A 24,276-nucleotide genomic window follows, 5' to 3' on the forward strand; every position below is an offset into this window, starting at 1 on the left:
ATTGTGTTAAATTAGTAGCCCCAGATACGTTATATTACAGTGTTATTGTAGTGACCATGCTTCACTTGACTTACTTATAAATTGTTTATTTGCAGCTGCTTTTGTTGATAACAAAGCAATTTCTGCTTGTTGTCAGATGGTCCACAAACTACATACAGTGCTTTTTTTATATTCATATCTAATAAAATAAAATAAAACAAAATCAAATTAAATCAAATCAAATCAAATCAAATCAAACTAAATTCAATTCAATTAAGCTCAAAGATTAACATAAAAAAGTGTTATCAGAGCCACCTCCCGGCAGCATCCCGGTCCTGCAACCTCTCCCTTGGTAAACCTCCTTTTCCCGCGTAAATGTCCCTCCTTACTTGGGTATCGCAGTGTGTATACGCAGGCAGACGTCACAGCTGTATGCAAATCATGCTGATTGAGGAAAATCAGAAAATGGAGGCGCGTGAGTCGCGTAACGCGCCTGCGTGTACCTTCTACTACGGGCACACTGTGCTGAGGATTTATTCATCTGGCTGGCCACACATCGTCAATGCAAGATCGGAAGTTGTCGACCTGGCCTTCAAAATAAGTGGGCGATAGAAAGGTATTCATGACGCTGATTTTAATTTGAAACTGGCGTGCGGAAGTGTTTTTTGGTAACCCATGTGTGAAGACGCTGCGGCGGGCAACGTTCTAACTGATGGTCTGCAGCGGCGCTCAGTGTTAAATGAGACACTTCAAAAAGGCTTTTTACCGCATATGACAGAGGTGTGCGCCGCTCAGCTTCTCACTTTGGAACAAGGTAAGTGTGTTTTCTGTCTTTGTCTACAGAAGGAAGGTTGTTTTGCCAGCTCGATGTCTGTCGGCGTGCAGTAAAGTTGTCGGAGGCTGGTGTTTCTGATTTCACATCTCCGCATAGCTTTACCCTAAGTAGCTGTGTGAGCAGTTCAGTAAACTGATGGACCTGGAGGAGCACAGAGCCCTGGCTTCATCATCACTGAAGTGGATAATACTTATTATAACACGGTGCTTGTTTTACTGCGGTGTGTTGTTAAAGGCTCCACGGTGTCTGTCTGTCTGTCTGTCCGTCTGACGGCGCTCTTGGTGTTTTAGCTGGGTAAGTCAACGTTGACTAGTTGCTCATTTACCTCCAGAAATATTTCCTCAGTTTTGAATAGTCTGCTATGAGCTAGCTTTATATGTTTTAATAGTCATACGTCGGCTCGCAACCTGTTCAGGTTACTGCTCAAAACGGAATAAAGTTTAAATGTTACGTTAGCTTGAAGTTGCTCAACACATTTGGACGTTGAATGAAAGTGTGTAGAGAGGCGGTCGGGCTGGTGGGTGTGCTCCTGTGTGTGTCCAGCCCCCTCAGTAACAGTTCAGCTGTCGACACGTTGGATTGAAAACACAGAATGACATCCTGTTTTAAAACCCGAACACTGGAAACAGACAGTCTGCTGTCGTTAGAAGCTGACAGTGTTTCAAATAAAGTGCGCTGAAAAACGAGTGTTTTAAAGTCTAACAATTCTCGTCAATAATGATAATTTAAAAAATGATCGCAGTGGCTATTTCTGAACAGCAATACCAGTTAAAAGTTTGTACTTCTATTTTAAATTGATTAAAGCGCACTGACCTGACCCTAACCATGATGTTTCTCTGTAAAATCAGAGACAATCTAATGTCCGATAATAATGGAGGAGGAGCGCTGCCTCCATGTTACGATATGAGGAAGAATGGACCTATATTACTGAATCGAGCAGTACTGACAGCATCACGAAGTGTTTTTTTCCCTTTACGCCCTTTTGCAGTCTGATCTGTTGAATGTAGCTACACAGCTACGCCGTCCGTCTGCAGGTAGGCCTGGTGAGCACTAAGTCTGGAGGAAGGACTGATTCACTCTGCACCCGGAGACGATGATAAATCTATAAAACGTTGTCAATAATCTACAATATAAACGCGTTATAGTGAACTTTGTCCACTTTAGTCACAGTCAGACTGTGTGCAACCCTGAATCACTGTGTGCAGCAAGCACAGCACCTCATCGCGTCAGTCGGCAGCACGCCTCCGCTACACCCATCCTGCTGCCATGTGCCTGCCTGTCAGACTCAGGACAGGATTACACAACCACTGCCAGCACCACCGCACAGCTCCACACGTGACATTACAATACAATAACCGCACAAAGTCCATTGTAACATTTCTGTAGTTTGTGCAACGTAAAACGTGTTGGTTTCCATTTCGTCTTTTAATGTTTGGATCTGGTAAGAGATCACGTGAGTTTAGAGTGTTTTCTTTTCGGTGGTCGTCGATCACCTACACTCAACATCCCTCGAGCCTCCCGTTGCATCAGCACCACGGTTGCGTAAGTGGCAGCCAGGCCGCGCTGTTCCGTCCTCCGTGATGCTCAGCCTGATAACCTGGCGCATTCACCACACACACACACACACACACACACACCTCCTCCCCTCCCCCCAGGTGTGCAGGAGTGACAGGAGGGGTCGGCTTAAATCGCATATGACGTAAATGCGCATATTAAGCACACAGACCCAGTTTGGCGATATTATCTTTAGATTCTTGTCATTGTGCTACATGAATAGGTTACAAGAATATGTCTCTATGCTTAACTGAGGAGAGTAAGGCAATACTGTGTTTGTTCAGACATAAAACCTGCTGTCTGCAAGTCCTGAGAAAAACTATAATGTCTAAACTGATGAGCCAAAGCCTTAAAGATGCGGTAAGCATTATTTTCTTATCAAAATGAGAGGTCAGCCCAGTTCAGACCAAAGACTTGTGACGCAACAAAACAGTTTTATAATGGTGCAGCAGTGTGAACTGGCCTAAATAGCTTTATGTTCCAACAGTAATCGCTGTTATGTAGAGTGTTTGGTCAGTAACACGTCTCTCTTGCCCCTGCTCATGCAGTAAAAGAGAAATTACATTTTCTGGTATCCCTGTCCATTTCATCCAATTAGACAGAGAACTCCATTAAGAGACAGTCCTGTCAGGGCGCCCCAGTAGCTCAGTTGGCAGAGCACGTCCCATGTACAGAGGTTGTGTCATCACTGCCACAGCCCAAGGTTCAAGTCTGACCTGCGGCCCTTTGCTGCATGTCATCCCATTTCCTGTCATCTCTCAACCGATCTCAACCGAGATGATCAATCTGTTGACAGAGAAATAATCAGCAACTATTTAGATAATTGATTATTTGTTAGTCATTTTTCATCATTTTGTTCTCAACAAATTATACAATGTACATCAGTTAAGATTTCCAACTTGAAGAATTCATTCATAAGATCTGATGTGTGATTAAAGTGTTCCCTTATTTTTTTTGAGCACACATACATATAAATGTATGTGTGTATTTATGTATGTATGTGAAAGTCGTTTTGTTAAGCCAAAAAAACATGTTTTTTTTATAAGGGTCATTGTAACTGAATAATAATAATTGTGAAATGCCTTATACAGTGAAACCATGATACTTTTTGAGATTGTTATCTTACCATTGCAACTCTATCTCTGCCTGTGTTGCTGTAGATGTTTGGCTTCCACAAACCAAAGATGTACCGTAGCATAGATGGCTGCTGCATCTGCAGATCCAAGTCATCCAGCTCCCGCTTCACTGACAGCCAACGCTATGAGACCGACTTCAAGAGCTGCTTTGGGTGAGTCAGCAGCACCTTCCACAGGTCCAGATGGTTGAGTTAGGGGTCATTTAGACACAGTTTAACTTAGGTCTCTTCTGTTCGTGTAGACTTTCAGGATTCACAAAGTATCAAGGTTTTGAAACTGTGAGACAGCAATGATACTGTGTGAATCTCTCACACTCTGTATCTCCATACAGTATGCAGATGCTGATTTCCTTTCCCAGCAGCACTTGGCACCTGCCCACAGTGCCAAAACTACTAATAAATGGTTTGCTTACCATGGTATTACTGTGCTTGACTGGCCAGCCAACACGCCAGTGTCTCAGGGTTTTACCTGCTATATAGAGGGCTCAGTATTCATATAGTGAGATGCACCTTCATAGGCAGGTTCACAACGCATGTACGCTGTGCTTTAACGATTACAGAGGCTGCTTTCAGTCATTTAAAGGTTTCCTTTCCATGCACGTAGTAATGTCACTGTAGCAAACATCATGCCTCAGTTAAGCAGCAAAACTAAAATCTGTAGTTATAAACAGGACAGTACAGAGGATACTCTCCAGAGGAAACAGCAGTGATGAGCTCAGGAGTCGGGAGATTTCAATAATCAGTGAAGTTAAACTCTGTCTCGTGCGTAAATGTGCACATCGTCTCTCTTGATGGGGAGACGCACATCATGTTTCTGCTACTGGAGTCCATTGCAGGTTATGTTATTAATATGTTCCTCATTAAAGATTAATTATTTCCCCCACCCACACCCCTTCCCTTATTTATCACAATGATAGTCTGTTTGACCTGTCCTGTCCAGTCAGAGTAATGAGATCCGCTCACCACGTTACGCACACAGAGGTGCACCGCAGCGCTCCTCCTGCGCCAGTTAAACAGAGCATTTCTTACAATATAAACTGTTTCAAGATTTCAACGTATTTTATTGCTCAACAACATGTAAAAATAGAATAGGAATCAAAGACATAACACACAAATAAGACTAAAACTAAGAATTGTTTGAGCTTGTGAAATGTAGTAAGTAGGGGGTAGGGGTTTTCCCCTCGATCCATTTCCTGGGAGAGGGATACGGTCAAATAAAATTACATTTTAATTCTTCAGATTCTCTGTGTGTGTAGCAGACAGCAGAAGCAGGGCCGGGCCAGGAGGACTACAGTGACTACCTTAGTAGCATTACAGTTAGGGGTGTCACTATTCTCCAAATCCTCGATTCGATTAAATTTTCGATTCTAAGGTCACAGTTCAACTCGATTTTTACATTTATTTTTTTAAAGAACAGGTTGCTATGCCATTTTTAGACAAGACTTTTATGCAATATAATATCTGCAATAACTACATTGTCAAATGTAAAACATTTATTAACAACATAATGTAACAATAATTTATATCTTCAGTCAGTCAATTGGAAACTTAAACAAAAAAACCTGCCATCTAGATTCTCTTTTGTAACTGCAGTCTTCTTCACAGAAGATCACATTCAAGCTCACAACAAACAAACAAACAAAAATTAAAAACAGCCATGTCCATAGTCTTCTCTGAACAATTAAGTGTCTTAACAAACTATTTCCGAACAGTTGAACACAAGGTGCGTAAGGTGTGAGTGGGCAAGCGAGAGTGAGGGAGCGTGTGTACCTGCGGACAGTGAATGAATGGGAGAGGAAGGAGAAGCGAAAGGAGTAGCAGTAGCAGCGACAGCGACGGCTGCAGTTTGGCTGTGAATAAAGGCGACGGCTCCTCAAAATGCAGCAAAGCTCCCTGGTATTATTTCCCGACCAGCTTAACACATGAAAGGGGGTTCACCCCGAAGGTAAACACAAACTTCGGCACTGGAGGAAATCACCTCCCCTGTGCTTCCCGACCACAGTCCGGGAGCTGACCAGGAATGGTGTAACTAATAGCTAATAGCTACTGGCTTAGCTAGTAGCTAAGTTAGAGGAGGTTGACTCGCAGCACTTCAATACTTGTGTGTTTTTTTCCCCTTGGCAAGCTGACCAGACATGACATGGGGGCGTGGCAGCATCGACGATTCCATTTTTTAATTTGAAGTTCGAGGTTGTGACTTAATTTTGGTTGATTTTGATTTAAAATCGAAATCGTGACACCCTTAAATACAGGGGATCTTTTTGTTCACTTAAAGGGCCATCGTCCAACAGGTCTTCCAGCCCCCACAAGGTGCATTGTCACACTGAGAGCAAGAGCCTTTGTAACTAGGGCCGGGACTCGATTAAAAAAATTAATCTAATTAATTAGAGGCTTTGTAATTAATTAATCGAAATTAATCGCATTTTTAATCGCATATAAATTTTTGACCTGAGAACAGTGAGAAGCACTTTTTTTCATATGGGTTTTAGTATACCATTGAATAATGACTGAATACATAAGCTTAAGCAACAAAACATTGTTTATTTTTTTTCTCAAGGTGGTACTTAACCAAGACCAACAGACTAGGGATGCAAATTATCGATTAATTCATTAATCGTTAGTTGATGGACGTTATCGATCGATTAACGATTACCTGATAAGATGCGATTTTCCTGAGAACCTAAATTTAAGGGGAAAATTTCAGCTGAACATTCCTTATACAGGACTCTACACTAGTTTGTTAGTTTATTTTTAGAGCACAGCACAATGAAAAATGTTTAAGTAACACGTTATTTGGTAAATGGTCTTTCCTGCCACTACACTATGATGATTACTGTATTTAACTACTTCAATCACAGTAGCATAAACTGATTTGTTGAACTCAGCCTGATGTAAACATTAATAAAACACAGGCAGCTCTATGTTTTCCCTGTGTGATGTTCAGGGACAGGTCAGGCCAGTCTGAAGACAGAGAGCTCTGAGGTTGAAGTCTTATGCACCGTGAGACAGAGACAGGTCTGTAGGCTACCTACATCTTGACCACATGTCAGCTGTTCAGCTGCAGCAGAGGAAACTCCGCTGTTCTCAGCTCCACTGCGACGAGCGCTTTTTAAAACACAGTAAAACGGCGCGGATCCGGTGTGTTTATCAAAGCTTGGTCTCAGTGCTGAGGCACCGGGTCGGTTTGAGCTGCGTTCAGGCTACATTAAAACTTTATAGATCCATGGGCAGTGATCAGTGTCGGCGGCTTTTTAACTCGTTAAATAATTGTGCTCCAGTATAATCGGTACGCCTGAAACTCATCCAGTGAGAAACGTTCCGCGGTGCAAAAATAAGTGCGATTAAAATGCGTTAATTTTTTTAACGCGTTAATTTTTGTGTAATTAATTAATCTTAATTAACGCGTTAAAGTCCCCGCCCTATTTGTAACACTACAAATTTGGTGTTTTGTTATCTTTTTAAAAAAAAAACCATTCCTCTGTGGTGAGCTTGAATAGCAGGTGATGTGAATATACAGACAAAAGACAAAGAAGGCTACGTTTGGAGGAGCCGGGGATCAAACCTCCGGCGCTAACCTTAATTGGTGAGGAGCTAGTTTTTTGACTAAAATGTAGGTTTCCAATGACTGAAGCCTTGGCTTAACGCTCTGACGATTCCCTTTGTCTTCATCTACATCTCTAGATCTGCAAATGAAACGGATGGCCTGATCTTGCTAAATGTCTCAGTTGGACAAAGCAGAACTGCACCACTTCAACCGACCAACCAACCGATATTTGTTTAGTGCCAATTTACATCAAAAGTCATCTCATGACACTAAATTGAGCAGGTTTATACCATTCTCTTTAATTAATTTGAGACCCCTCATTTCCACCATGAGCAAGCACTTGGCAACAGTGACAAGAAAAAACAGCCCTTTAACAGGCAGAAACCCTTGAGCAGAATATGACTTTATAACATTAGTTGGCACTATAAGTCACCAATACTACATAATAGAGTGTTAGTACTGCTAGTTTTTGGCCAGAAGGGGTCATTATAATTATTTCTGGTCTGGAGTCTTCAACTGCAGGAAATTTTTGGAAATCTAGTTCTTAATTTCAGTGAGAAGGACATAATATAGGATACATCAGTGGTACCAGGCCTTACAGTTATGTATCATCCATGTAGAAATTAAAATCTATATCATGTAAACATCTCTGATACAACATGAGCTTGTCTGTACTTGTATGATGCTTATCAGGTGACACTCTTCCTGTCCTTGCAGGTTGGGTGAGGTACGTTGTGGGGACATCTGTAATGCCTGTGTCCTCCTGGTCAAGAGATGGAAAAAACTTCCAGTTGGATCCCAGAAGAACTGGAATCATGTAAGGACCCTTTCAGCATTTTTACCTTTGTAGACCTTTTTTCTGATGTGTGTTTTGGCTACACCATTTGGCTAGATCTTCCTGTAAAACCCTTTTCTTGTCTTCTGTGTGATTTCAGGTAGTCGATGCAAAAGCTGGGTCGAGCATGAAGGCTATGCTGAGGCCGAAGAAGATGAAGAAGAAACTGAGGCCGAGGCAGATTAGTCAGGTGCAGAGCGAGCTGAAGAGAAACAGTAAGCTACCAATGCAGTGTTGGAATAGTGTGTAGGACTGCAATATTACATTTTTAATACATGACAGTTATTATCATAAGTAGTAACCTTTATACATCTCGGTATAAAAGTTAACCTTACATTTCTGGTTAAACATACCGTACTGTGTCTCTTGATGTCAGTAGGAAGTGTTGTGATCTGTGTGGTTTGTGTCCCTCCTAGATTCCGACGCCCACAGCACTACCTCCAGTGCCTCGCCCGCTCAGTCACCTAGCTACAGCAACCAATCAGACGAGGGCTCAGACACAGAGCTTTCACCTTGCCCCACCCCTACCCAGGCCTTCTCCTTTCTAGACCTCACCTACTGGAAAAAGTAACTGTGTCCTCCACGGACTCCAACACTCTTTTCATTCAAGTGTTCCTTTGTCCCTACCCGAAATCATCCATCCAAACATCCAGCCTTGTCAGTTCATGATCCACGCAAGCTGCAGCCACACATACAGGGAGACTGTGCAAACTCCACACAGAAGCTAAAGATCGATCAATTGAAAAACACACACATAAGACTAATTTAATTAAATCAAATTATCAGTCAAAATCTACATGAATTAAGTTCACCCAAAAATGAAAAATCCAAGTCATTATCTATTAACCCTCATGGAGATGGGAAGTTGGCTGACGCTTTGTCATCCACAAAACATTCCTGGAGCTTCACCACAAAACAGGGGACAAAAAAAACAACTGATAAAAGAGACTTGTATTACGCCCCAATTTTGTGTTTTTCACTTGTTTTACTTTATGTGTAAAATGAGTCCCCAATACTTCAGTTATTAAAGGTGCATTTTCTAAGATCTGGACATAATTTTAGTTTAAAACATTCAAAAAATAAACTAACCATATCAACAGTGTGTAGAAGTAACCGTTCTGATGAAGATGTTTGCACAGCTGTGTAGCTTCATGAGTCAAAAACATGCATAGTATTTCCTTTCTATTTTTATCGTAATTTGTGTGCTCTATATTTATGGTTTTAACTGTTGCAGTAATTTGCCTTGATTTTGTATGCACCAAACACCAAGGCAAATTCCATCCTAGTGGCATTTCAGTGTCCACTATTGCACTGATATTTTTCTACATTTTGTTAACTTTGTAATAGATGGCAAAACATGAAAGGCTTTTTGTGTTGACAGTAACTGAAATGAAACATTCCCACCTGCTGGAAAGGCTTTTGAGCCAGCTTTACTCAAATGTGGGTTACAGTGGGTGTTCTGTATGCCTGCATACAGAGACCTGTGTTTGTTACACCAACAGAATGAGCTGAGGAATGGTGAATATATGGGCAAATAAATGCATCCATAGTAGTAATTATTTCAGTCCTTACAATTTTAACCACTTGCAACAATGAATTTGCAAAGAAACAAATGAAATATATCAAATAAATAACAAGAAGGGTTTGAACAAAACGTTGAGAAGTACTGCCCCCTATGCATTTGAAGCAGGTGGCTGGAAATTACAAATAGGTTCTTTAAGGAGAATGCTGCAACACTGTTCTGCTGTGAAGCTCCAGAAATGTTTTGTGGAACTTGTGGAACTTCACCCAACTTTCCATCTGAATGGGTGGTGAGTAGAAATTGACTTGATTTTCATTTTTAGATGAACTTTCCCATAAACCTATCCAAATAGGGCTGTTGATGGCTGTTCATGTCCCAGTAAACAGGATTCTTTTTTCCCACCCTAAGAAACAACATAGAAATGTTCTCTCTCTATGGCCATGCATTGTAAACAATCCCTTTTTAATTATTCTTTTCCAAAATTGCTTTTATATCGTAGGTTATGTAAACTCATACTCACAGACGCATGTTTGATGTTTTAGACAGAAGGTGTGCTGTGGGATCGTGTACAAGGGACGCTACGGAGAAGTAATCATCAATCCCCACCTGTACAAGCCCTGCTGTCAGAGGAAGCCAGATCTGCCACAGGCAGAAGGTGGAGAGATGAAAAAGGGGGTGGAAGAGCAGGCATTGGGAAAGAACGCACTGAGCTTGTCCCCACCCCCCATACCCAAACAAGAAGTGGAGGAGAAGGAGAAGGAGCACGGTGATGGGAGCACAGGGTTGGTATAGTCTTCCTTCATGGAAAGACCAACAGACATTGGTTTATGACACACGACCAAACATACAGTAACACATACTGTTCAAACCAAACCTCACTGTAGTTTTTGCAACTTTTATAAGCTGCTGCAATCCTTTCCGGACTCTCTTTATATCTCTGACACCACCTGGACTGGATCCTTGGACTGGTTCTGTTTTCAGTGTCTTGATTTGCCATGAGATTCTGTCTTTTTGTAAATACTTTGTTTTGATTTCGGTCTGAAATGCTGGATCCACAAATGCTGCATGGAAAGCTGGAGACGTCTGGAAATCACCCTTTATTCTTAGGATGGAGCCATACATTGGAAAGCAGCCTTCCACTCTTTCCCTTTCCCTTTCTTGACTCAACAAGCTTGTTCTCAAGTGTAGCTCTATTTAATGTTTCTACTTCATTCTCTCAAGAAGGATCTGATCTTGTCTATTCACAAAGATAGTGGTGCAGCAAAAGTCATTTTTGTCTCACAAGAAAAACTATTTGGGAAGCTGAGTGACTTTAAGTTTAAGTTTAAGTACATGAGGACTAACATGGCATTTGTTCAAAAATAAATCAAACGCGTCAAATGAAATAAAATACTAATCTAGGCTGTAGACATAACGGTATTACATTTACTTGTGGTGCCTACACTGCCTCAATAAGTCACACTCCGATGTACAACTGTGAGGCTTGGAAATATGGTCCACACAAGTTAGTGAACGCAAATGACACAGCTGACCCAGCTAGCACAAACATGCATCCCCCATAAACATTTCAATGTGAGCTCTTACACACAGTTGGAAGTAACAAACACCAATCCTTAAAGGGATGACATAGAGCTAATCAGTGTTTCCTGCTTTACCTACAGCACAGAAGGAAGAGAGAAACAAATAGATGAGGAGAGAAGAGAAGAGGTGACAGTGACATACACATGTCAATGTTCACTGACATGTTCAGCTAAAGCTTCTGACTACTGGTAATCCATGGCTGTTTTGAGCGGAAGTGAACCCAAACATAAGGAGTCAGCTTTCTCTTGTTGTTTTGTACTTGGGTTGTGTTATGATTTTCAGGTAACTCATTCTGGAATGAGTTACCTGAAAATCATAACACAACCAACAACAACAAAAAATGAAATCTATGTTTGCCTTTGCATATTTGCATTTGTGTACTTGTGTAGACCATGTTTCTGCCATTAGATTGCATTTGGCAGATTATTTAGTTGAATCCAAAATGCTTAGTCACTTGGTTTGGTGACATGATTAAGTGGTCCCACAGATGATTGGTTTTCTCAAACAGAACACAGTCAAGCAAATATTAAATGTATTTCACCTGGTCATTACGTTTTATTCTAGACACATTCTGTATTTGTGCCACTGACTTCTGTCTCACTACTGCAATTTGTGCCACATCTGGATCAGTTAAGACTGATGGATGGTCTAACAAAGCGAATTTTATAGCTTCCTCCATTGGGGCCTTTATTCCCTCAAAGGTCAACATACTCCACATTGAACATTTAAGACAGAGAAACTTTCTGTTGCTAATTTAACAATGTCATATGATACGCACCACCTCCACAATTGTCTAAATATCTGCAATAAAAAATATTAGACTAATATTAATTTTTAAAAGTTGATATGGCTGATACAAGTGCAGTCATTGTTGGGTGAATCTTTTCCAAAAAGTCATTACGTTTCCCTACTGTCCTTAGTGCTCATGTCCTTGTTAAGTGTAAATAATGAAATCCATTCAAAACAAAGCTTTAGAGTCATTTTTGTCGCAAGGGATTGATTCATTGTGCACATGCATAAAAAGCACAAACAAATATTCAGGGAGGAGCCCACATGTGGTCATTTGAACCATTATAAGCTAAACAAAGCCTTAGGAAGATTGTGGCAACAGCACAAACTGAGGCACGGTAGAGGCACTTCCTGCATGGTTGTTGCCACCTTTCAACAGCTTTTCTTGTCATGTCGGGATGGGCTTGGGAACTATTTATATTCCAATGATATCATAATGTAAGCCCTGTTTTTCCACAGACCAATAAAGCTGTGAGGATTTGTCCTTTCATTATTAATAGTTTTTAGTTTGAGGCCTTCAGAGGAATGTTTACTGTGCTGTGGTTGTTTGCAGATCTCACTATACTTTAGTATTTTGCATGAGCTTTCCACATGTTCGTTTTTTGAGGGCTCAATTTTTCTTGATGTGATGTTGTACAGCGTGAATATATATTTTTGGATAGAAATTAATAAATGGAGACAAGCATCTGTCCAGTTACAGATCTGTCCTCAACTTGAACCGTGTTGTGTAACCTATCATTAATAATTGAGGGGGGGGGGGCTGTTCATTTTTAAAGATGTTAAGACAGTGCTTGCAGGTGTGTTCAGATTTCTGAGATGATCTCACGGTACGATATCATCACAATATTTAGTCCACGGTACAATATTTATCACGATATTTAAAAAAAAAATGATTTCTTGAACAATGTCCTTAAATAAAAGATCATGTGTACATAATGTATTTGCATACACTTTGTTTTTACTTTAAGTACTTTTGCTCTCCTTCTATAAAAAAAGAAAAGTAGCCTGCTATGACCTAGGCAATGAATGATTGGACAATGAACAACTGTGAAACGATACGATTTGACCTGCTACCAACTCACAGAAAGAAGGCAGACAGAGAGATATGCTTTGGCCATGGGAGACCACAGTGGGTAAAGTCCTGCAGAGGACTTGAGAGGTCAGAGGTAAAATAGAGGTCCCTTGGCAATACAAGTCAATTTCAGCCTCAGTCTTAAAGTTGGGCTGTGCAGTGTCCACTCCTTAAGTGAAAGAATCTCCAAGGAGATCTTCAAGTGCTGTCTTTTTGGAAGGAGGAGACTGTGTCTCCTCAGCTCAATGTGCTGTGTGTGGCAGGCCAGCACCAGGCTCAGGCTGCCCTGCTGCATGTGTGGGGCTGCCTGGTGCTGTCCTTTTCCCCTCTGTATGACTCGAGTTTGTTTCTTTTCACAAAAGCAAAAGAGGCTTTAGTCACACCCACGCTCTATCTTCCTCTAACACAACTTAAAATAAGTTGAATAAGTTACCTACACACACACTGACACATATAGAATATTTAAATAAATACCTGGTTTTGCATCTTTGTTACTTTGAACTTCAGCCTATTGAAAAATTATGGCTGTTGTATAGCTGGTGCAAGCTCTGAAACCAGGGGTCCAATGCAGTGTTTTCAAGCAAAACAAACTTGTTTTGCTCCCCTTGGTATTGGTCTGTCAAGTCCTTCATTTGGGCGATGGTGGCGAAGTCTCCCTCGCACTGTGCCATACTCTGTTCCAGCACAATGAGAGACACTGTAGGACGAGACTCGTCGCACAGCACAGTGGTTGCCATTTTCAGCATGTCCTTGGCGTCTGTGATGTTAGTTTGGTCCAGGTGATGCGTTGCGCCTCAGTAGTGCCGTGACGTAATGGTGTACTTCAGCATTTGTCCGTTTCTTTTTCGCCATTGTCCTTTTTTGAAATGGGAAAGCGGAAATGCTTTAAATCAGCTTTAAAAGTCAATGGGGCATCTGCAATATGAATTTCCTCGTCTGCATTCCTTCGCCATTGTGTCATTGGGTCCAGGGCTTTGACTGGCCTCAACACAAAGGGTGATGGGAGTCTGTCGTCTTGACCAGTACGACTGCACTCTCTGCTGTTCAAACAAAACAGTACGGTGAAATAACCACATGATAGATCGGAAGGTATTGTCACAGTCCCGTGACAGTATTGTTGCATTTTATTTACCACCATTTATCCACCACCCCAGACAAATCAGAGCTCGAGGACTTATGGGAGGCTTTGCCCATCTTTGTGTTAAAGGTAATTGATGTGATGTTCCCCACATTTGCAGGCCATCAGGAGTGTCTTGAAAGCATGATGAGTAACATGTAATTCTCCATTCAGGAGGAGCAATAGCCTCAACAGCCTCACAAGTTTTACTCACGAAATGATGCAGACGATCTAAACGTACTGACGAGGGAGGGATAAGACTATTTATAATCAGGGTTTGTCAAATTTGTTTTTGGGTGGAGACATGACTATGTTTTAAATGTTTGCTCATTAGTGTGAATGCTGAAGGCAAGTTTGAACAAGTCTGAACTTTGAACTGTTCAGATTGTATTCAGCTTTTTAAAATCTTTTACAGTTTTTAAACTACCATAGTTTTAGTTTAAAGGTTTTTTCGCCCCCTCTTCAAATTTTATAATGGGTGTGTATTGCGCAGTGTTCAGAGCTGCAGAGTGGGTCACATGACCCCGAGAGTGGAGAGCAGGTGGAAATATTATCTTAATCTTGATTTAGATCCTACAGCTTTTACTTCTCAATATATACAGAGAAATGTAGGAAGTTATGTTGGCTTTTCAGCGACAAGCACTCCAGCAACTCCCCAATAAGCCACAATGTTAATATTGAGCCTAAATTTCTGGAGGAGAGCAGACAGCAGCAGTTATGTCACTCGCTCTAACTCCCTCATTTTTCAGTTCAGTTCAGCAATGTCTCCTGTTGCTCACAGTAAAAAATTGTGCTCATAACCATTACGGTTTTTTCAAGACAAGCAGGAGTTTGCAAGTTGTTATTTTATGTAAGTGGGCCTAATAAGACAGATAATACTTAATAGTAGTACTACTACCAGTACTACTAGTATTACTACCAGTAATACTAGTCTAGTATTACTACCAGTACTACTAATACAAATACAACTACAGATATTACTATGACTACTACAGCTTTTACTACTACTACTATTACCAATACTATTAATACTATTAGGCTACTACGACTAGTACTACTTAACTGTTACAGCTTATACTACAACTACTGTGAATACTAATATTACTCCTCCTACTGCAGCGACCACTGCTACTACTTATATTACTAGTAATACTACAACTACAACTACTTCAAGTACTATTACTACTACTTCTACTACTTGTACTACTTGTACTACTACTACTACTACTACTACTTGTACTACTACTTTCACTGCTACTTGTACTACTACTACTAATACTATTACTTGTACAAATACTCCTACTCCTTCTACGAATACTACTACTTGTACTTATACTTCTACGAATACTACTTCTTGTCCTTGAGCTAGAGAAACCGTTCAGTTATCAAAAAGGTTAATCTTTTTAAGCCCATTCAGCCTATGACTTTTCAGCCTTTCTGCCTTTTCAACTTATAAAATATTCAGCTTTTTCTGCAAAAATGTGTCTATTCATTCTTATAGGGAAATGTTTCTAATTTCTGCCACTGCTTCAGCATACATTCAGCTAGAGAAACCATTCAGCTATCAAAATGTTCAGCTTTTTAAGCCCATTCAGCCGATTACTTTTCAGGTTTTTAAACTACTTTCTTCTACTACGACTACTTGTACTACTACTACTACTACTACAACAATATACAAATATACTACTTCTTCTACGACTATTACTACGACCACTTGTACTACTATTTCTACTTCTACTACTACTACATGAGGATTTTTTAGCAGTGTATGCAATTCATTATAGTTTTATAATAATAATAAAAATAATAACAATACTACATTTATTTTATATAGCACTTTTCAGAGTTTAACACTTTACAGGTTAAAAAGCAGAATAATAAAAATACATTAAAAGCAGTGATGGCTGGTTGTGGAGGGCTTTGTGAGTGAGAAGGGGGATTTTCAATTGGATCCGTTAGGGATAGGGAGCCAGTGGAGTTTCTGGAGGACAGGGGTGATGTGGGTCACGGGTGCAGGTGTGGGTGAGTAGGCGAGCAGCAGAGTTCTGGATGTATTGGAGTTTATTCAAGAGTTTGGATGGTGTGTCGTAGAGGATGCTGTTGCAATAATCAACTTTGGACATGATGAAGGCGTGGATCAGGGTTTCTGTAGCAGAGAAGGAGAGTGATGGGCGGAGACAGGCTATGTTTTTGAGGTGGAAGAAGGCATTTCTGGTGATTTGATTAATGTGTTGTTGAAAGAAGAGGTTGTTGTCAAAGATGACTCCGAGGTTGCGACTTTGTGGGGAGGGAGACAGGGTGGAGTTGTCAATGGTGAGGCAGAAGTTGTGAGTGGTTTCGATGAGGGATATGGGGCCGATGATGACCATGTCTGATTTGTTGCAGTTCAGTTGGAGGAAGTTAGATTGCATCCAGGATTTATTTCAGTGAGGCAGTTGGTGAGTGTAGAGTGTGTAGCAGTGGTGATGGACTTAGTGGAGATGTGGATTTGGACGTTGTCAGTGTAACAGTGGAAGCGGAGACCATGACGGCCTATGATGTTGCCAAGGGGAAGCATGTAGAGGATGAAGAGGAGTGGACCAAGCACCGAACCCTAGGGGACACCTTGGGACAGAGGAGTGGTGTAGGAAGTGCAGTTGTGGATATGGACGAACTGTTGTCTGTTTGTGAGATATGTTTTTTACTAGGAGAGGGCAGTGCCGGTGGTGTTGAGGAAGGATTCAAAGCGGGAGAGAAGAAAGAAGTGGTTGAGTGGTTGGTGGTGTCAAAAGCTGCAGTGAGGTCCAGGAGGATGAGGATGCTGAGGTGGCCAGTCTGCGGAGAGGTGAAGGTCGTTAGTGACTTTTAGGAGGGCTGTTTCTGTGCTATGTTGAGAACGGAAGCCTGATTGAAAAGGTTCAAAGAGGTTGGTGGAGATGAGGTAGGTTTTAAGTTGAGTGGCAACGGTGAGTTCCAGTATTTTTGATAAGAAAGGGAGGTTGGAGATGGGCCGGAAATTTGTCATAATGTCAGTCCAGGTTTTTTGAGAATGGGGGTGACAGCTGCCAGTTTGAGTGACTGAGGAACTGAACCAGAGCTGAGGGAGGAGTTGATTATTTTTGTGATGAGGGAGGAGATGGCTGCAAGACAGTTCTTGACCAGGTGGGATGGGATGGGATCCAGGGCACAGGTGGGGCTTTTCATTTCTTCCATGATGGTGGACAGGTCCCTTGGAGACACAGGGGAGAACTGAGACAGGGGTTGAGAGGTGAGGGGGGGAGGGTTGGATGAAGGAGTGGAGGGGGGAGGGGCAAGAGAGGTGGACAGGCTGCTGTAGATATTATTGAGAGGAAGGAGTTGCATTTATTGGTTGTAAAGGAGTTGGAGGTGTTGTCAATGGGTTTGAGAAGTTTGTTTATGGTGGAGAAGAGAGCTTTGGGGTTGGTGGAGCCAGAGTGAATGAGGTGGGAGTAGTAGGTGGAGCGGGTTTTGGTGAGAGCATCCTTGTATTGCTGCAGATAGTCTGTATATGCTTGGAGATGGACAGTTAAACCAGTTTTCTTGGCAAGTCTTTCAAGCTTACATTTTTGGGATTTCATTTGACGGAGTTCAGGAGTGTATCAGGGAGCAGAGTGAGTGAATGAGACTGTTTTGGTTTTAATGGGAGCCAGCTGATCGAGGAAGGAGGAGAGTATTTCATTGCAGTAGTTATGCATTTTGGGCAAATATTTTTCCATATATTCAGCAGTTTTTTCAAAATCACTTCAGCTGTCAGCATTCACACTGTATTTTTGCAGGTATAAAAAATGTTGTAGTTTAAAATAGACTTCCCAGGGGAACGAAATGTGGCTGATCAAAACCATTGCAGAGTATGATTTTTGCTTTAAGCAGGCTTGAAGGTCAGCAGCTCTAACCTCTACCTGCTGGTTCATGCAGAAAGCTGCAGCCTGTACCTTCACCTCCAACTACTGTCTGAAACCGGCAGCCACAGCCTCCACCTGCTGGTTCTGGCAGCAAGCTGCAGCCTGGACCTCCACCTCCAATATTGCCAGAAACCTGCAGCTACAACCTGCCTGTGTATTTTGGTAGTAAACTGCATCCTTTACCTCTGCCTCCAACCACTGCCAGAACCTGCAGCCATTACCTCCACCTGCTTGCTCTGGGGAGTATGCAGACCCCTAATACTGCGTTCCTGCAGTAGCGGAGACTGCACTTTCAGGACCACAGTTTCAGGACCCTAGTTTTTTGCTACAGCGCCCCGTATCATAGAGGAGGCTGCACTTTCTGAATGTTAATTCCACCCAAATAATACTTTGTGACTCGTTTTTTATAGTTTAAAGGTTGATTCCACCCAAATAATATTTTGCCTTGCAATTCACCTTGGTGGCAAGACTTGCAATTTGTATAATTAGCAGAATTAGCCAATTATACTCATTGGGAAATGTATAGTTGAGACCTACATGTTTAAAGTGCCCTGAGAGACAAACAGGGACTTATGTTATGATTTGGTGTGATATAATTAAAACTGACTTGACTAGATGTCAACCTGATTTTAAAAAGGTTAGAAAAAGGCAAGACACAAGGATGTCTCTGGGGCAGATTAAAGATATATTTTGTACACACATCCAAATAACAATAAGCAAAAATAAACAATCATAAACAATTAACAATACCAAGGAACAATACAAAAGACAACAATGTGAACAGAAGTTCTAAGTCAGCCGAATCCAATCTCCAAGTCCATCAGGCCTCCACAGAGGCCTCCTGACCCTTCAATATTCAAACCTCAGATTGGCAAAGTAGGTAACAGCACTTGAATCCAACAATTCATTGTCAGTGCTCAGGCCCTAATAAATAATCCTTACAGATACAATAGGGCTTTCGCACTGTCAGTGCTCGGGCCCTAATAAAACTTTATTCACTTTCAGTACTCACACTTATTTGTTGTCCTTACTCTCGTCTATGTGCGTATGTACGTTCATACGTCTTACCCTCTATCTCCAAAGGGGTTGTCCAATTCGGTAGGTGGTTCTGTGGCGAAAAACTGGGGTCCCGAAAGTGCACAGTCCATTACTGCAGCTACTGCAGAAGCAAGAAACTCCGTCTCTAACTACTGTCAGAAGCCTTCAGTCACAGCCTCCACCTGCTGATAATTGCAATCTGCAGGGTTACATCCTGATGGGATTGTAGTCTGCCGCCTTGACCACTCGAGCACACCTACCTCACCTCGGGATGACTTGTTTTTCCAGGAGAGATGGACCTTTGCCGGTTTAGCAGATGACCGCAGATCAAGTCAAGCATACACAGCAGACATTAGTAACCTTCCTGTATTACCAAACAATTCATCTTCTTTACATGTAATGGTACATTAGATCAGAGTAATGAGTTAAATGGAATTTTGTATTAGGACAGGATACATCAAAGAAACAGAATAGCATATAAAGTACTAAGGAACAAGGTAATAACCACAACCACAAGAAAACAGGAAATTATTCATTGTACCTTACAGCCATATAATGTAAAAGGCCTGTCAAAGGACTAGCTGTAATATGTCCCTTCCTTTTGATTGATCTTTTAGCCACTCCTAAATCCCACCTAGTCTTCCCTTTAACCTGAACTTTGTGGTAAACTCTGCCTGAAGAGAAATTGTTCTTGCCCAAGACAGAGGGACTAGAGGAAAATATTTCTGGGTTGTCTGGTAGATTCTTCTTTACATCACCACAACTGACAAGGTTCTTGTTCTCAGAAAGCTCGTCAGAGAGGAAACTATTGGCAGCTGCCATATTATATCTAGATCCAAATATGACAAAATACATGTGTATCTTGTCTAAAAAAGTAACAAATTCACATTAGGTTATTCTTAATTGTATTGTGGTAGCTCACTTAAATCTTTGTATCTTGCAGTTTAAATGAAACAGAAACATCTTGCCTCCAGCTAATAAAGCTAAAGCTAAAGCTGTGTGAGCACATATGTGTTCACACAGCTTTGTTAAACACAGTCAATATTGTGTACTATACTCACCAGTGAATGTTGAACCCCAGGATGATGCCCTGATGATACCACTTGTGAAGTGAATCCCTCTACTGTGACTCTAACTTTGAGTAATACCTGAGAAATGTGATGCTGTAAAATTTTCCAGTTATGCTGCTCCACCTCTTACAGCAGGTATTTTTTAACTCCTTCCATTTTGATATAGAGGCCCACAATTTATTTTAATTTCATTCTTTTTGTAGAAATTTAAAAGTAAAGCAGGTTTGTGGTCATTTGCACCAGAGAAGATACAGTATAAGACCCTGCAAATGTTTTGTATAACTAAAATGATTGTGTCAACCATAAATAATCATATTGTTTCATCATGTCTGTCTGGATGAGCACAATATGGATTTCAGTATTTTTTTATCAGTAAAAAGGTCTCAACTAAGAAAAATTTGACTTTCTTTCTCTTTCTTCAAATATCTGCCTGACAGCATTACTTTAAATGTATCTATTATTTTATGCATTCATGAACATCTGATAATAGGCAGGTGGTCAGCCGGTCCCATGTCTCTTCTGGTGCTTTGTTGTCCTACTACAGCCACGCCTCCATCTGACTGTGCAAAGCAGGAGGCTGTAGCTACAGCAGTAGTATGGCTCTCAAGTTCCACAAACAGCTGATATTTACAGACAAGTTAACAGTGCACAGTGATGATGTTGTGAAAATATTTCACTCAGAACCCCAGATGTGAACAACTTGGTGCCGCAAAAATCATTTGGTTATCAGAATCATAAGGACACAACATCTGGAAATTTTAAATGTCTGTATCAAATTTTATGACAATCCATCCAGCCGATGCTGGGTATTTGTGTTACAAATTTGAGAGAAGGGTAGGACCCAAATGCAGAAACACTCGGGGGGCAGACAGAATTCAGGAACTAAAGGCAAGCTTTATTAAACAAGAGCTGAATGATACAAAATGAACAAGAATCCAGGAAAACCAAAAATGAGTTAAAAGGACAAAAACACAAAGTAGCAACAAAAGAGCTTAAACAAAGTGCAACAAAGGCAAAGTACAAATCAATAAAAACACAAGGAACAAAACTAGTACATACCATGAGGTCAAATGGAGAAAGGCTAGATAACAGTGGAGGAGGCTGGGCTGAAACAAGGGCAACACAGGAGGGAACCACAGGAGAAAACAAAACAATCTCACAAAGACAAGAGGGAGCACAAAGACTATATAGACACGCGCTAACGAGGCGATGAGGTGCAGATGGAGTGAGGCGTGGAAAGGACAGGTGAGCGAAAGGACTGGAAAAACACTGGAAGGAGGGAAATCACACAGTGAAAAGCACAACTGAAAAGCAACACACGACACATGAGGGCACATTTACAAAATAAAACAAGAAATAACAGAACAACAAAAAACAGAATCATGACAATTTGACTGATTAAATGAAAAGTTTGACCAACTGGTGGCACTAGAGGAAAGCTAAGTGTTGCTAGGATTTATCCCTGAGCACCATGGCTATCAAATTTACCAACTATCATGACATTTCCAGCCCATCCTCAACAGAAAAACAACAGTCAACTGTGAAAGCAGCATTTTACAACCCATATATCTGTTTGGCAATGACCTCTAGTGGCTGTTGTAATTATTGTGGCAGTGAAAGAGGAGGTGAAGTGGTATAAAGAGTGACAAGTCTGCATATGGGGCAGGTCGGGGACAGATGGTTGGGTGAAACATGAACAGAACTTTTATTTTATATGTCACTGGATCTGAGTAAATATTACTCTGGCTTAACAGGTTAACCCACACCACAATGTTTTTCTAAACTTATCTAAGTCGTTTTCTTGCCTAAACCTAACCAGGCTGCACTGACTATGGGCTGTAATTTTGAATGAAATAATGTCTGGATTCATCTGCACAAATGTAATGGTGTTTAGTTGCTTGACTTCATGAAACAAATCCAATCCTTTTTTAGATGAACTCAGTGAATATCCATATGAACTTATCTTCAGATTGTCAAGGGTAAAATATCAGAAAAATTATACAGTGCAATGACAATCATTTCTGCTGAAAATGTGTCACCTCAGCATAATATTTCATGCGTCTTGTAACCAACCACACCCAGTGAAATATTCAAACCAAAAACTTCAAATACAAATATCATCACGGACAGAGCATATTTAAAGATTATTAGGCTACCATATGATGAGGTCATCAATATTATGCTTCAGCCTTTTGTTTTTCAACAGTACTGCGTGGAAGTGAAAGTAATATGGCTGGGGAATTAATGATTTAACAACAACAACGGGACAAACTATTATAGTATGAGAGGCGAAAAAAGTTGTTTTTTTCCTTGTCTGGTATTTTAGTTATATAAATATAATTTCTCGTGCTGTCAGATTACTGTTAGACCATGCTGTCAGATGTGTGTGTAAATCCGAGAGCAAACGTTGTTTTACCACAGTGTTTTTGTGATTAAACACATATTGAAGCAGATTCTTTTTTCAGGTAAAAACATGTTGTGGATTTTAGAAATGATTACATTGATATTTTTTCCATACATTTCAACTTTTGGAATTTTTAACACTGAAGTGTGCAGATATGTAGTAGCCTACCTTAATCTGTCAGTGAAAAATCTTTTTCTTCAGCAGGTATTTTAGTTGTCCTCGAGCTAGCTAAGCATTTCTGTGTTTATATATGCAGTATTTATTCAGTTTGGGAAATCCCACCATCTCTGAAGTATTCAAGGCTGACTCAACAGGGACTAGATATCATCGCTTCGCCAAAAAATGCTCTAATGTGCCTTCCACATTTGCGGAAAAACAAAAAAAAATTGCTTCTGACTCTTGTAATCCGAACATTTCATATAATTTCAGAGCACTTGAAAAGTCCAAAAGTCAAAACATATTGAAAAAAGATCAATGTAATAATTTTTATCTAACAAAATATTCTGCTTCAATCCATATTTGTTGGATTTGTTGGAATTTTCAAAAATAACATTTTCACTGTGGCAAAAAAAACGTTTACTTTCGGATTACCACACGCACCTGACGACATGGTCTAGCAGTAATCTAACAGCATGAGCAATTATATTTGTATAACTGCATTAACAAACAAAAAACTTCTCGTACACTATAATAGTTTGTCCTGGCACTACTGCAGCAGTTAGCTGCTCAGACGAGTGCTGCAAACGCAGTTTTTTTTCCTTCCTGTTAAATCATTAATTCCCCTGCCATATTACTTTAACTTTCATGCAGTACTGTTGAAAAACAAAAAGCTGAAGCATAATGTTGATGACATTATCATTAATGCTCTGTGTGGGAATCACACTCTCTCACACACGTCAAATACTGTATGCCTATGATACAGTAAGAACAGCTGATTTCACGCTGAAGTAATGCTTCAGCCTCCATCATCACTGCTCCTCATGGTGGATAGATAAACCATTACAACTGGTTTCCCTCATGGCGCTTAGGGGCATTACAATTTGGCCCCACTGTCACTATGTTCATTGTAGTGGTTCTCATTCCAGTCACAGACTCTTCCAGGTCTGAGCACGGACCTGTCACTGACCCATCAGGCACCGGTTAGGGGCCCGTCACGGAGGAACGGGAAGTTTTAAGAGGCTTCATCTGTACAGAGCATCAGTGACATCGGTGAGGTGAGATTTCTGCACAGAACCCAAAGGATACTAAAAGACAACACCCACCCAGCCACAGTCTGTTCACCCTGCTGCCATCTGACAACAGACGACAGTAAAATGCAACATACAGATTAATGCAGTGGTAATATTAATCAAAATCATTAGATGTAAGAGAAAATCACTGACAGGGACCATTTTACTGCAGAATAAGCACTTTTACTTTCTATAATTTAAGTACATTTTGCTGATAATATGGCTACTTACATAACTTTACTCAAGTAAGGTTTTGAATGCAGGACTTTTGCTTGTAGTGGTGTATTTGCACAGTGTGGTATTGGTAATTTTACTTAAGTAAAGGATTTGAATATTTTCTTTTCAGAATAGCTGTAGTAGTTGATAAAGGTCACTTTACATTTAACAATTTGGGTCCCACATACAGTATGTTGAAGCTGTACTCCTTTCAGAGGGTTGTAGCAGTTGTCTGCCACCGGAGGGCACAGCAGGACAAACACAGGGGAGAAATCAGAATTGGGGAATTGAATGAGGTAAAGCATGTTGCAAACAGAAGGTTACTGGCTGTGTGTGCTTTATTGCCAGCATCCATGATAAGTACACATACACATGTTGATGTTTCCCAGAACACCAGTGGACTCAAACAATCTATGTTGCAATATAAATGGTTGGTTAGGCGGTAAAGAGACAT

The 24,276-nt window shown here is 40.7% G+C and overlaps 1 protein-coding gene across 2 annotated transcripts; it reads left to right on the plus strand.

Annotated features, from left to right (window-relative positions):
* The first annotated feature begins 486 nt into the window (after positions 1-486).
* On the plus strand, positions 487-12,492 carry LOC311252250 (SIN3-HDAC complex-associated factor-like). Of its 2 annotated transcripts, none has more exons than XM_084345241.1 (6): positions 487-595; positions 3,529-3,656; positions 7,765-7,864; positions 7,983-8,097; positions 8,299-8,449; positions 9,947-12,492. In XM_084345241.1, the coding sequence occupies exons 2-6, from the start codon at positions 3,529-3,531 to the stop codon at positions 10,194-10,196; spliced, it is 744 nt and encodes a 247-aa protein (XP_084201367.1). In that variant the 5' UTR covers positions 487-595; the 3' UTR covers positions 10,197-12,492. The 2 variants fall into 2 exon arrangements, with proteins under 2 accessions (XP_084201367.1, XP_084201366.1); XM_084345240.1 differs by lacking the exon at positions 487-595 and adding an exon at positions 657-793.
* The last annotated feature ends 11,784 nt before the right edge of the window (positions 12,493-24,276 follow it).

The sequence above is a fragment of the Pagrus pagrus genome (assembly GCF_965226575.1).
Source record: "Pagrus pagrus genome assembly, chromosome: 23".
In the NCBI taxonomy this organism is placed as follows: domain Eukaryota; kingdom Metazoa; phylum Chordata; class Actinopteri; order Spariformes; family Sparidae; genus Pagrus; species Pagrus pagrus.

Bases quoted from the DNA above. Each gene is read 5' to 3' on its own strand.
- LOC311252250 (XM_084345241.1), top strand. From the start codon at position 3,529: ATGTTTGGCTTCCACAAACCAAAGATGTACCGTAGCATAGATGGCTGC. The intron at 3,657-7,764 runs GTGAGTCAGCAG...CTGTCCTTGCAG, and splicing joins GACTTCAAGAGCTGCTTTGG to GTTGGGTGAGGTACGTTGTG. The intron at 8,450-9,946 runs GTAACTGTGTCC...TTGATGTTTTAG, and splicing joins GACCTCACCTACTGGAAAAA to ACAGAAGGTGTGCTGTGGGA.